We start from the raw sequence: 14,328 nt of genomic DNA, 5'->3' as shown, positions 1-14,328 counted from the left end.
TGATGATTAGCCAGTGTTATGAGAGCATGTGTTGCCAGTAGGGAACCATGCTAGATGTCAAGAGGGTGCAAAAATGAGAAGGCATGGATCTTGCCAGGGCCTGGGGGATCTGCATGGCTCCAGTCTTTTCTGAGAGTGTCTGCTGTGTGACAAGGTTTTACAGGTTCTGGACTTGTTTCCTCCCTGCCCCCACCCCGGAGGGGATGCACGATCTCCTTGGCTTGCTTCTTCCCAGAACACTACCACTATTTTTCCCCCCTTTCTGTCTAAGACTCTCATCCTGACCACCTTGTAGAATCCCCTGGAGAGTTTTCAAAATCCCTACTGCCTGGGCTGCCCCTCACCACTTGCATATGAGCTTCTGGAGTCAGGGAGATGGGGGGCATCAGGATGTGTTAAAGCTCCCCGGGGGTGGTGAGTGAACAGCTAGGGCTGAAAGCCATCAAAAACCTAAGGTTGTTATTGATTGAAGTGTAAATATAATCCGTTTATCCTCATCTCAGGAGAAGGAGTTTGTCCAGGCCCACCCTGAACCAGGTTCTAATAGCAGGAGGGGGAGAATGTGAGGTGCTGGACACCTGTCAAAGGCAAGAAACCACCACTGAGTCAGGGGAAGGGTCCCGGAAGGGAAGGTAAAGTGCTGCAAAATGCGCTTGACCACCCACCGATTCTCTAGAGAGCAGTATTGGCAAATCTGGCCAATGGGCCCAAGCCAGCTCACCCTCAATTTTTATAAATAAAGTTTTATTGGAGCTCAGTCATGCCTCCATGCTGTTTCTCCTACACACCGTGGAGCTGAGCAGCTATGACAGAGACCATCTGGCCTGCAGAGCTTAAAGGATTTACTGTGACTATTTACAGAAAATGTTTGCCGACCCCTGCTCTAGAGGGCTCCCCCACATACGCTCTCTAACTGCAGGTTATGCACCCACATGGATGCTGGGAATTCTTAAACTACTTCTTAGACTCTCATTTTTTAGATCTTTCTGTTTTTTTTTTAATTGGCAAAATTTATGGAAGTCCTTCAAATACTTTGTCCTTAAGCATGGCCCTGAGTCCTTCTGACTCTCAGATCCATACCCTTTGGTGTTCAAAAACTCTCAGCCTTTGACATAGTCACTGGTGCCGGCTGCATCTAACTCCTGCCTGTGTTTGTCCCACCACCCTCCCATATATCCCCTCAGCCCTTTCTCTCCCTCCAAACCTCTGTATCCTCACTTCTCACTTTTTCAGCTCCTCTTAAGGCAGAGCCCAGTATCCTGACAGATGTGTTGACAATAAGTCCTGGTAAGGCTAAGACCTGACTCCCTTCACTCAACCTCGGGGTGGAAGTACTGGGGGTGGGGTCTGTTACCCTGGAGCACCATAGACGTGCCACTGTCCTCCCTACGGGCAGGGAGCTGGTAGTGTGGGGAGGCCCCACATCAATACCCGACAGATTGAAGAGGTTGGACAGACTGAGCTAGGAAAGGCCTGAGGATAGTGGATCAGGTGGGGCAGCCAGGGACAGAAGCTCTGGGGATGGAGAGAAGGGGTGAGAGTTGTGCTGGACCTCAGTTGGAGGACGGCCAGGAAGTGCCTGGAGGCAGATCTGCGAAGTCTGGTGTCCAGACTCTCGTGTTCCCCTCCATTCTTTCTTGAGCCACCATGGTGCCCCTGAAAGTAGGTCAAATCCCTGTCTGCTACAGAGACGTGGAGGGAAATCGATACCAAGTAGGTCATCAGAGCTGCTGGTGCCTAGCGAGCCAGCAGAAACCAATGGCTGCCCAATTTAAGGCAACCCATAAAGACTCTTTTATGTGGCAGGGAATCCTTAATGGCCCACTTCCACACAACAAAAGGTCAGCCCTGCTTTCTGGGAATGGAACAAGTAATTGAATTTCTGAAATGGTAGATTTCCTGTAGTCAGAGAGAGGTATAACTTGTGTCCTTAAAGGATTCACTTAAAAATTTAATAAGTTGGAGGCAATTATTTCTGTTACCAAAGATATTTGCAACAGGGCTTATAAATTAAAGCACAATTCCACACAGAATTTTTTTGCATGCAAGCAGCTTCTTAAGAACTATTCACTGGTTTTGTGTTTGTCTTCCTGATAGGAAATCCCCATAAGATGATATTCCTGATACTTCTTAATTTTTGACCACATGCTGGTCAGGGCGGTCCATGGTACTGATTGCATCATGAATATTTAGGTGGGCAGCAGAGCTTTCAGTGGTGGTTCCAGGGAGGGAGAGAGAGGAAGTTTAGCCAGTGACAGCTTCTCCTCTTAATCTGTGTTTCAGAGGCTGCAATTGTCTGTACGGTGAATCCAGGAAAAACCTTGAGTGAACTAACCCTTTCACAGCTGGTTGAAAATCGTGCTCATCATTCGTTCATTCATTTTCCAATTCCCTCAGCCAGCACTTGTTGCATACCTGCTCCATGACATGGCTTCACAAAGTCCATTGTGAGGGAAATTAGAAATCTATTGTCAGAGAAAGCAACCCCAAGGATCTCTGGGTCAGCATTTGCTGCAGTGGCCTGGGTCTCAGATCTGTTGCTTTTATGGGCTTTGATTATGCTTCATCCAGCTAGACTTGTTGCCTTTCTTTGGGCCTGATACTTAATCTTTTATGGCCTCCCTAGTGGTGCAGGGGTTAAACACAATGCTATCAAGCTATCGCCAGCCACTGCAGCTTGAGTTCAATCCCAGGCCAGGGAGCAGCCCACATGGTACAGCAGACCTCTCCTGCTTTGCCCGCTGCTCCTCTCAGCAATGTACTTCAGTCAGTCTGCCTGTTCTGTTCCCACTCTCTGGTGAATCCTCTCACCCCCTACACCTCTGGCTTACACGTACCTAGTTCTTGTGTGCATAAATAAATAAATCTTTAAATAAATAAAATCTATTCACTCCTTCCTTGCCTCACCTGTAGGACTGAATAATAGTAGCTTCTCAGGGGTGTTGTGAGATTTAGATTAGTTAACACAGGGGAAATTCAGCTCAGTGTGTGCCTCAGTAAGTGGGAGACACTGTAGTGCCATTATTACTGCTCACAATCCTTGCAGGCATCATGCAGTCCCTTCTATGGTATGGAGACTTTCTCAGTGCCCTCCAGGAAAATGGAATTGCTCACTCAGTAGAGGGGAGTCTACTTATCGGGCAGGACTGGAGGGGAAGGAAAGACTTTGTAGGCCAGCTTCCCCTCATTGTTGGGCCTGCTCACCCGCGTGGCACTGCTCAAGGATGCCCTCGCCACCTCCTGCATCTCCTTTATCTTCTTGCTGCCCTGACTTGGTCTACGAGGGAGCTGCTAGAGTGTGTTGCAAACAGCCAAGGAGCCTAACAAGGCGGGAATTTTTCCAAATGTCCCATCTGTCTCCCATGCATGTTCTCTCCCTTCACCTCTTCCCCGACTTTCAGTGTCATCTGTCAAGTAGAATATTCTCCTTGAGCATCTGCAATTGTAAGTTGACATTTTGGACGTGAAACTCAGGGCTCTCACAGGGAAAGTAGGAGTCTGAGGATATCCCTATGTCAACCAGCCTTGGCTGGGGCTGTGATCCAGTATTCACCTTCACTCCTAGCTATTTCAGACCAGGAGAACACAAATCCAGGGCAGAGTTCAGGGGCTGAGTTCTATTTGGAATCAATTACCATAACCCAGGAAAGGGCATTGCCCTTTCCTGCCCAATATGTGACCCCCATATTGGTTCCTGGCTCCGTGTCACAGTTGGGGCCAGCCCTGTGCAGGAGAGCCCTTGTTTAGAATCCCTAAGGAGACACCTACCTCTTTGATTGCTGTCACCCGGCCACCCTCTGCTTCACAGGATGGGAGCTCTGGCTTCACCCTCTGGGCTTCTGTTCCAAGTGTAATCCCTCCAGACCAGATTCCTCTCCCAGTGGATAGTGCCCCCCTCTCAGCTTGTCTGGCCTTAGCTCTGTGGACCTAGGTCCCCACTCTTTGTGGAATGGTCTGAGCATGAACATTTCCCCATTCAGATTCAGCAAACAGGTGTGCTAGGACTGGCCAGGTGTGTGCCCACCTGTCATCTCATCTGACTGCCAGCACCCCATCTAATCATACAGGGGAAGGTAGGTATAGGTTCTCCATTTTGGAGTGGAAGAGAAGGAGGACAGACAGGGGAAGGGAATGGTCCCACGGGTTGGCCGGGCTTGCACCGGACTTACTTGACAGAATAAGACTGTCACAAACTAGGCACCTGTGGAGGTTAGCGGTGGAAACTAAGCCACCTGTAGGCCAGTGAATGGCCACCTTGGCGCTTGGAGAGTTTATAGTCTAACCGAAGCCTGGGGGCTGTAGGTCTTCATTATTTCCATTCAACTGAAAGAGAATAGCAGCTGCTAAGCCTCATGGTGAGAGGTGGTGGGCCATTGAGGTCAGCAAGTACCCCACTTCTGGCAACACGGGAGATAATGCCCAGGTGAGGGCCACAGCTTGTAAACGTGGGGCCCTGGGGTCAGCTGTGAATGCTGTTAGTCCACAGTGGATAGAATGGGGATGACCCAGCTCTGGTCCATGCAGGGCTGCCAGTCACCTTAACTTTCCATCCAACCAGCAACTTGGGAGAACCAGGGCATTGAGGGGCACAACGTGAACTGGGAGACCACAGCCGATGCCTCTGGTTCTGGCCTTGTCACCTGGTCAAGGCCCTGAGCCATTCAGTCTTTGACACAAAGAGAGTTATACTCCTCCTTCTGCCCTCCCTACCCACACACACTCACCCTGCACGCTCACACGCTCAAGAGCGCACACACACACCCTGCACAGTGCAGTCAACACCCTTTCACGTGCACAGTGAGGACTGACAGGTAGGTAGAAATAGCAGCCCTTTTGTCATTGCTTCCTTCACATTTTGCACCTATAACATAGAATCATTTTCTAACATTTTTCTGTTCGTCTACAGCCCCGAGCTTTGCATCAAGGCTCTCGCCTATCTTGTTGGTTCATTTAAAAATCGAGTGAACGGCATGTGTGCTTGATTCTTGCTGACGTGCCTGCTGTGGAAGGGGTGGGAGGGGGTGGGAGGGGGTGGGAGGGGTGGGAGGGGTGGGAGGGTCCCTCTGCTTCCCATGACTCCCTGGACGTGGTAGCACTGGCCACGGCAGCGCCTACACTTAGATCATGCTGAATTGCTTCAGACTTTTTTGGCTGCAAGTGATAGAAAACCAATTCCAAATATTTTAAAGATCAAAAGGGGAATTTATTGGCTCATGAAATCAAAGAAAGGTTTAAGCCATCATGATGAAGGAGGGGCAAATAGTTTCATCCAAAGTCTCCACAGGAGGAAAGGGCTGAAATAAGAACTGCCCCCTGGTACCAGGTTTGGCAACAAAGCTGGGACCCGGGGTCCTCAGGGGAGGGCGGATTTTTCATCAACATGCTGGGCGGCTTCAGTGAGAAAACTAACTTGAAGGGAAAAGGAGGGTGAGTTTTGCCTCTAAGGGAGGTTTGCACGTGCAGCAGACCCGGCAGGGCCCCTGTAGGTGCATGCAAGCCGCAGGCTCTCACCTTGGAGACGCTGTAGGCAAAAGCTTCATGTGCAGCGGGGAGCAGAGTCATAGGCTCTACTCAAACCTGTGCAGAGCCCAAGTTCAGGTCCTCTTCTAGAAAAATATCCAGTCCTTCTGGAGCCAGCCTCCAGTATGGGATGTAGAGCAAAGCTCTTCAGGGTGGGTGGAGTTTTAGGTCCATGCTTCTGGATACAAGTGGGGTATGGCCAGAGGCAGATGTGGGTGCCCATGGCTCAGAGGCAGCCTCAGGGGCTCATCTCTGCTTGCTTTTATCTTTGTTTTTATATGGGGACTCCTGCTAAGGTATTATTTTTAAAAATAATAAATTAATCAAAAATAAATTCAAAGAGAAGTTAGAAAACCACAAATTTAAACAAGGGCACGCCTACCCGCCCCTCCACCTTTCTTTCTGAAATAGGTCAACTTCACTGAATATCTGTGCAGCCTAGGGATTCCAGGAATTTTAGAAACATTACCTGTTTATTTCAGCTTGGACGTGACCCACACATCCTGCCCACGTGGAGCAGGACCTTGTAGGATAACTTCTTAGAAGCTATGAAAAAACATGACCCCCAGCAGGAGGAAGGCTTGGCTATTGAGACACGGTTATTGTCCGAGAAGCTGAACTTGGTATTTTTATAGCCCCTTTGGTTGCCAAGAGCTGTGGTTCCTTTTATCTGTTACCCTCGGATGTCTCCCAAATTGAGCTGGAGACTGGGGCCCTGGGAATCCTGGCAGGCTCTGCCCAAACATCTGTCCTGCCTCATGGGGCTCCAGTTTCCGAGCTTGCCAAGTGGGCACAGCAGAACCAACACCCAGTTCTTCTCCCCTGGGGTCTCCTCTGGGTCATCTGGAATTTTCTGGAGAGACAGAAGCTGCCAGTTTCCACGTGCTAATAAGCATGCTTAGGAGTGACATACACAAACTTGTGAAGAGGAGGAACAGGATCATGGTTTCTAAGAGGCCAGACAAGGTTGATACCCAGGTGACATCCAGGTGTGGTAGGGAAAGACAAGGCAGAGAGAGCGAGGCTGAGCCCACAGGGCTTACCTGGTCAGGACACTAGTGTGCTTTGAGATCAACTGAGCCAGGCTGCTCACCTGAGCCAGGTTCTTCAGCCTTCTTTTCCAGCTACAGCCTCACTGCCTCCAGCTAATTAGGCCTGGGTGGTTTCTGTCAGATCCAAGAGATAGTGGTTGGAGATCAAAGGTCATAGGAATATCAGAAAAATTTCCCTGGGGGACAAAAGTGGGCCTGGGGTTGTATGAAGCTGCAGGTCATGGGACTGAGCTCTCTGGGGCACTTCTAACCCTCCTCCAGAGAGACTGAAAGGGAGTCAGGCACAGCAGCCACCAGGGACCCACCCCACAAAGCCATGGAGTGCAGGCAGGGCAAGCCAAACAGCAGCCATGAACCCTAGCCACCACGGCCATGCCAAGGTCATCAAGCATACATGAGCAAGCGCTCTACAGGGCAGACACAGAGGGCCTCAGGCCAGCTCCCTCCCCTAGGCCTGGTGGGCAGCTTGTGGGTAGATGGGGCTGCCCAGTTGAGGGATTTGCTCTTGCTCTTGCCTACACCCCCCTCAGTTCTTGAGACCCGGAGTACCTGCCTGGACCAGAAGTAGGGCAGGAGAAAGCTCCCTGATGCCCCTAGGGGTCCACCCCATACTGCTAGCTGACTGTAGGCCAGTGACAAAGGGTTGGGAATGTGAGCTTCGAGCGACTTCCTTGGCCGTAGCACTGTCTCTTCCTCTTCCAGGAAAACTGGGTTGCCAATGTGGTGGCATTCCCTAGAAAGCACGTGAACTTACACAAATTCCACTCTATTTAGCAAGAGATATGCCATCAGAAAAAGATCCCTTTTAAAAAACTAGTGATTTTACCTGCTCTGCTACTTGTATTCATTTCCTGGGGCTGCATTGTGAAGTGCCACAGGTGGCGTAGAATGACAGAAATACTTTGCCTCGTGGTTCCGGGAACTGGAGTCCAAGGTCAAGGTGCAAGCAAGGGTGAACTCTGAGGGTACTAGGGAGGCCTCTGGGGCTTTGGGCAGAGCCTCGGCTCTTCCTCTGAGGTGCCGGGGTTGTCTGTCACCTTCTGCACGGCACACACATGCATCGGCACTTCTGCTAGGACACCAGTCCTACCGATCACGGGCCGCCCTTCTCCAGCACGTCTTCAGCTGAACTAGTTGCATCTGCCATGACCCTATTTCCAAATAAGGGGATTCTGAGGCACCAGAGCATTAGGACTTCAACATGTGAACTTGGTGGGGCACAGCTGAAATTTCAAATTCCACCCTCCCACCCCCCCATTGACACCTGTCTGGGAGAGAAAATGGAGCATATGTGTGTGCCTTCAGCCTCTGCTGTCCCTACGCCCCTGCCGTGGGGATGAGCTGCTCTCACACCATGGGAGGAAGCTTTACAGGCTTTGACTGGACAGCTCGGTCCCTGAGTGTGTGCTGGTGACTGCTTTGCAGGCAGTGGTAGAGACAAGCTTCAGGCCCTGCAGGACACTGGCTGCCAGGCCCCTTTAGCGCTGGGGAGACCGGGTCCTTGAGCCGGATGGGTCCCTGCCTTCTTGGGACTCACCTCCAGGGAGGTTGGCCTGGCCTCAGGTCCTGAGCTTGGATATCTTCCTTGCCCACTTTGGTCTCCCTGGTCCCTCCAGATGTGCTGGAAGATGAGGTCAGGCCAGGAGGCATGTCCCCAGAGGCAGGATAGGATGTGTCCTGCCTGCTTGCTATGATTTTAAGTCTCTTTTCAAACAGTCCAGAATCACTGTACAGACAGCAACCTGGGCAGCACACTGAGCTAATTGGTTTGATGAGGGGTTGCAAGAAAACTATAGACTAAAAACTTCTGTCCCAGAACCTAGAATTCTACTGTTGGAGCAGCCCCATAGGATATGGTCCGAAAGGTTGTGGGGTTGGGCACGCTCACTCACCAGGGAGAAATCAGATGGACTCAACATCCCCACACATCCCCCTAAACCCCACCCCACTTGGAACAGGCTCTCAAAGGTCCACATTTTGAGGACCAAACTGGTGATGCTGAGGGAGTGGATGGGGGGAAGCAGTTTCACAGGCTGGGTACCCCAGACACATGGCTGGGGCCAGATGGGGAGGGCTAGAATTGTATCTGCTGCCTAGAGCTGCTGTAGCAAAAGCTTCAACTGGGTGGCATAAAGCAACAGACATGGGTTGTCTCAAAATTCTAAGTCTAGAAGTCTGGAATGAAGGTGTTGGCGTGGCTAAAATCCTGAAGACTCTGGGGAAGGACTTTCCCTGCTTCTCCTAGCTTCTTGTGGTGGCCGGTCATCCTTGGTGTTTCTTGGCTTGTGCCTGCATCACTCCAAATACCACCTCCATCCTCACATGGCCTTCTTCACTCTGCATCTCGGTGTCTGTGTCCAAATTTCCTTCTTAAAAGCACACGAGTCATTAGACTGAGAGCCCATCCTATCCATTGTGAATTCATCTAATATTGATAAAATCTGCAAAGATCCTTTTTCCAAATAAGGTTACATTCACAGGTACCCAGGGTTAGAACTCCAACTAATCTTTTTGGGGTACACAATTCTACCCACTACAGTGGGTGGAGGAACACTCTGTGGTCAAGAGCACCAGCTCTGGCCCTGGAGCACCCCAGTGCCTTGACGCCCCCCCCACAAAGCCAGACACATTTCTACAAGCTCTGCCCATGATGCCAGCATTACTACCTGGCAGCTGTAGATTGTGACATACCTCCCCTTTGTGGGCCCCTGTAAAAACTCTTAGGACTCACCTTAGGTACCCCCCTGGGCAAAGTCTTCTCAACCCTCTCTCAAGGTGGTTGGAGGTCCTCCATCCTTCTTCTGAGCTGCTGGAGTTGGCTGTTTAACTTCTGCTTGGCACACAGCATGCATCAGCATAATCGTTTACGTTCTCCTGGGCTCCGAGGGTTGGGTCTGCCATGCTGGTGTTCTGCATGTGATGCACCTGGCACATGTTAGACCTCAGCATTGGCTGGGTGAGGAAGAACTATGGATGGATTAGGGGGTGAGGGGGTGTGGGTAGGTGGGTGGGTGGATGGAGAGAGGGATGGACGGGTGAAGTGAGGGGGAGGGAAGTCAAGTAACAGAGAAGTCCTCCCTGAACACCCTATCCCACCCCTGCTGCTCCCATCCACTGCCCCGCCTTGTTCTACTCTGTAGCGTTTTACATCATTTATCTTATTATTTGCCTGTTGTCGTTTTCCTTTCACTAGAACGTGTGCTCTGTGAGAACATTTGCCTATTTCATTTTCACAACTTTATCTCCCATGCCTAGAACAATATTTATAGGATGGGTGGGTGGATGCATGGACGGGTGGGTTGTAGGGAGCCCATGGCCCAGTGGGAGTGTATCATTCTTTTTATTATTTACATATTTTCTATATTGCATCAAAAATGGTCACTGTTGACAGTCATTTAGTATGTCTCCTGTTTATTTGCTTTAGTTACTCCAAAAGACACTACGATGAATATCTCTGCGCATATATTGTTGCACATACCTGTATCTATCTCTAAAATAAAAATCTAAAAGTAAAGTACTGGTTGTAAGAAGAGGAGTATTTAAAACTTTGATAGATTTTGCCAATCAGTTCCTCAAATATAATGCATCCATTTAGTATCCCACCCACCATCCTTGAGACTTGTGACCCTCTGCCCCTGCCTAGTGAGATATCGAAACTGGCGATGTCATCGGAGAGCTGGCAATTAGTATCCTGTTTCTGTTTTAATGTGCGCTCCTTTCACTAGGGATGGGCATGCAAGTGCCTCACTCTTATGCCTGGTCAGCTGGAGCCACCTGCCCCTGAGCTGTCTTTGCTCAGTGGGTTTGTTTCGCCCTCCTGCCCAGTACCCTTATGCCCCAGGCTCAGGATCTGCTGTTACTCACTGTCATCTGAGGGCAAGGCGTTTGCCTTCCCAGCCAGGGTCCGGTAGCCCTGTGGGTTGCCTTTAACCACACGGAAATACCCACGAGCTCAAGTTGTGAGGTGTCAGCCTCAGCCTGCCTGGAATGGATGGATTTAACATCATGTGCTTCTACCATCAGAACAATGATTACTGCCCTACCCAGTTATATCTCACACCAGCTGACTTCCACACCGACCAGTGTGCACGGGGTGTGTGTGTGTGTGTGTGTGTGTGCGTGTGTGTGTGTGTTCGTGTGTGTGTGTTTTTCTCTTGCATTCTGCCAGCACTGTATGCAGAAAGAGTATTATCTTCTCTCCCTCCCTGGAGAGCCATGGTGTATATAATCTACTTGTCTCTGAGGCCCATTTACTTAGTGAAAGTGGTCAGAGGTCAGACAGGGGCCACTGCAGCAGGTCTCAGAACTTGAGGGATAAGGTGCTCATGTAGAGACGTGGAGGAAGAGCAGCAGGGCCTGGGGTTACCTGACTGATGGACCAGACATGCAGGGCAGCTGGTAAACAGAAGGCCATTGTGCTCATTTATGGGGGCAGGGAGTTCACCTGGACTGACATTACCAGCCTGAGAGCCTCAGAGCACAGGCTGAACTTCTCCATCCTTCCCCAGCCCACCAGCCTGGGCCATCAGACCCTCTGCTATTTCCCAAACCCTCCTGCCCTGCAAACAACCTCTGCTGGATTCTGTCTACTATGTTGGGGGCTCCATGGGGACAGGGAGCAAGAGTCAGAGCCGCCTTGCTATGTTGGCACACTCAGCCCAGAGAATCTCAGGATCAAGATGGTGATGACAAAGTTGTGCTGAAGAAGACAATGCCAACACTAGAGATACTGAGCTTTACTATTTACCATACCCTACTCTACCTTTTCTTCAAGTTTATCAACTCATTTTACCCCCACAAAGACCCTAGGAGATTGATGCTATTATTATCTCAATTTTACAAAGGTAGAAACTGAGGCACAGAGAGGTTAGTCATCAGCTCAAAAGTCACACAGCCATCAAGAGGCAGAGTCTAGCTCCAGAGCTCATACTTTTAACTACTGTGACACTTGACATATGTTCATACTTAAGGTTAATTTGGAAGATTGAGGGGTGAACACAGAAGTCACAGAGTGGCTTCATTAGAGGCTCTGAGGGGGCCGGCGTGCTTACTGGGCCACATAAGGCAGAGAGTGAGGACTCCATGCCAAGGACTGGATCCTGAAGGCAGCTCTCTGCTGCTGTGGCCTAAGGTGGGGGGAGGGAAAGGGAGCCCAGGACCTTGAGGGCCGACAGGGGAGGCTGACACCTCCCGGGCACATGGAGGACCAAGTGTTACGGGCAGCTCTCTCTACCCTGCCCTGGCCTCGAGAACCCAGATCCCCTTCCAACCGCCAACTTGAGAGTGAGAGGGAGCTCAGCTTCCTTCCATTGTTCATGGGGGGCACACCCAGCATGTTCCTGCAGTGACCTGAGGCCTGGGGGGGAGGCAGGAGGGAGGGAAGGGGCCAGCTTGAGTAGGGTCAGGGTGGGAGAGGGGAAATGAGAGGGGAAGACTTGGTGTTTTTCCTTGTTTGTGTTTTGTATTAAGGAAAACAAATAATATCCTTTGAGAAAACCACTAAACAAAGCACATCCTAAGGCCACAGAGGCCCATTGTGGCTGCCTGGAGCCCGGAATTCATTCATGCCTTTTTGGATTGTTGGAGGCAAGAGCCAGGGTGGGAAGGCGGGATTACAATTTAAATATATTTTGAAGTGTGTCATTCCTTCCCTGGACTCAACTGGAGTCTAGACTGAGTGTCCCTAGGTCCTTGAGCCTGTTCTCCTCCTAGTGCCCCAAGGAAGCTCCTCTAGACTGACATCCTAGCACAATCAGGGCTGCCCCTTGATGGGGGGCTCATTCCTAAAAAGGCAGCCCTCTACTGTGGAGTCCAAATCATAGATGACAGAGGGTCTGGGCTACAGCCCCATAGAACCACCTATCTAACTCCTTATATGAATTCCCTGGGCCTCAGTCTCTCTGTGATGGAGGGGCGTTGGGTCAAATGGAGTCTCACTGACCACTTTCTAGCACACTGGGCCCTGTCACTGCCCCCTCATCCTGTGCATACCCAGGATCCTGTGGGTATTGACCCATGGGGGTCACACTCAGGCTGTGGACTCTGTGCCAGGGCCTGTGCCCAGGTGTTGCAGGCGCAAGTCAGACCACCCCTCCTCCCAGACCCCCAGACCTGGGAACCCCCTACCCCAGATTGCCTGTAATGGAATGGCAATGCTTGCCCCTGTGTCCTGCTAGAACATTCTTTCCTGCCATGGGAAGGTGCGGGGGGTGGGAGGGGAGCAGGGGCGCTGGTAAGAACAAATCTGGCCCCCAGCCCAGCTTCTGCGAATAATCCTGCCACGGGCCTGGTATTTGCAGGATCAAGCCCCCATTACAAGTAGACGGACTATCTGCACCCTGACGTGATGCATGAATAGTTGTCCTGCTGACTGCACAGCACCCATCCTCAGGATCTTCCCCAGTTGAAAGTTTAAAGAGCATTTAGCTATTTGCTTGTTTCCCCTATTCTCTGGCGGTGTGAGGAATGGGGATCTTGGGTAATACAGGGGATCCTGTATTGGGGATCCTGAACTGAGGTGAGGAGACCTGGTTCCCTCTGCTTGAGGCTCAGGGTCAGCAGGGGCTGCCACTCCTTGGTTCACCAAACGGCACAGAGAATGGGCTGCGAATACCCCCTGCACCAGGACACATGGGGTCCTCACACAGCCCTTGGATTCAGGGGCTGGTCCCAGCCCTGCTGCAAATACTCGGAAGACTCTGAGCGGCTCACACCCCTGTCTGGGCCTGACCCTTCTCTGTAATGTGAGTGACTGGATATGGCGAATCTAAGGTCCCTTTTGTCCCTGCTGTTGTGGGTTCTGTAATTCTAGCAACACTGCTGGAAGGAAATCCATCAACTTCACTGAATATTTCCGTTTCTCAGACTGGCTTTGGTGGTCAGAGTCTAGTCTTTCCAGAGTCGTGTCTTCTCTTTCTCCTAGGTACTATGATAGTTATTTCTGTCCCAGAAGTTCTTTGCTCTCCTTGACTAATGATCTTCCTTTCCACCTCCACCATGCAGGGCTACCACCCGCTGCCCCACGAAGTGGAGATTGCGCACACAAAGAAGCTGTTCCGGAGGAGGAGAAATGACCGAAGGTAGGAGACATGGCGCCCCCAGCTTGGGGGATTTCTGTCCCTCGGTCAGACACCTGCATGTTACCGGGTTGGGCAGTGGCGGCTACTCTTCTTTGGGGTATTCTGGGAATGGATCCCTTCAGGAGTTCGGGCAGGGTCCAGGGCTTGCAGTTCAGGAGAAAGGCTCCTTACACTGCCTTAGGGCAGCAATAGCCCTTGTCCCCCTACAGGGACCAGCTGGCGTGCGTTTTGAGACCTGGCCTCCAGGAGGCTCCTGAGCTCGTAATTCCAAGCGTGTCTATCAGTCCTTCCCAGTCACTGGGAGGCGTCGCTGGTTCCGCTGTGACAGGCGGCACGCAGATCAGCCACTGCACCTGCCACTGCTCTCGAATGCCCGGAGGAGCTCACTTAAGTGGCGGCAGAGACTGGCGGCTTCTCCAGAAAAGGCCGGGAGAGGTGGCCCTGGCTGGGAACACGCAGCTGAGGCTGGGTGGTTGGGGACCTGCCATTGTCTCCTTAAGGCTTTCTTGCACAGAAAGGTCTTCAAGGAATATTTCACCTGGAAAACTGCAGGTGTGGAATAATATTTGATATTTGTAGTATGTGGTCACTTGTGCAAAAGTGGGGTGGGGGAGGCAATTAGGATCTATTTTTTGCTTGAATGTGCATAAATTATTTCTGGATGAAAATATTTTTTT

General features: G+C 51.0%; 1 protein-coding gene across 4 annotated transcripts in view; it reads left to right on the top strand.

Moving 5' to 3' along the window:
• Window positions 1-14,328, top strand: part of CTIF (cap binding complex dependent translation initiation factor) — a 260,483-nt gene that overhangs the window by 118,504 nt on the left and 127,651 nt on the right. For all 4 annotated transcript variants that reach the window (XM_037508543.2, XM_037508542.2, XM_037508544.2 and 1 more), the window contains one exon: window positions 13,575-13,651. In XM_037508543.2, coding sequence (XP_037364440.1) covers window positions 13,575-13,651 — 77 coding nt within the window. The remainder of the gene's footprint in view (window positions 1-13,574; window positions 13,652-14,328) is intronic.

This window comes from Talpa occidentalis, unplaced genomic scaffold (assembly GCF_014898055.3).
Source record: "Talpa occidentalis isolate TD23 unplaced genomic scaffold, MPIMG_talOcc4v2.1 talOcc4.13, whole genome shotgun sequence".
Lineage (NCBI taxonomy): Eukaryota > Metazoa > Chordata > Mammalia > Eulipotyphla > Talpidae > Talpa > Talpa occidentalis.
Note: the sequence above shows the minus strand (reverse complement) of the source record. Positions and strands in the feature narration are given on the sequence as shown.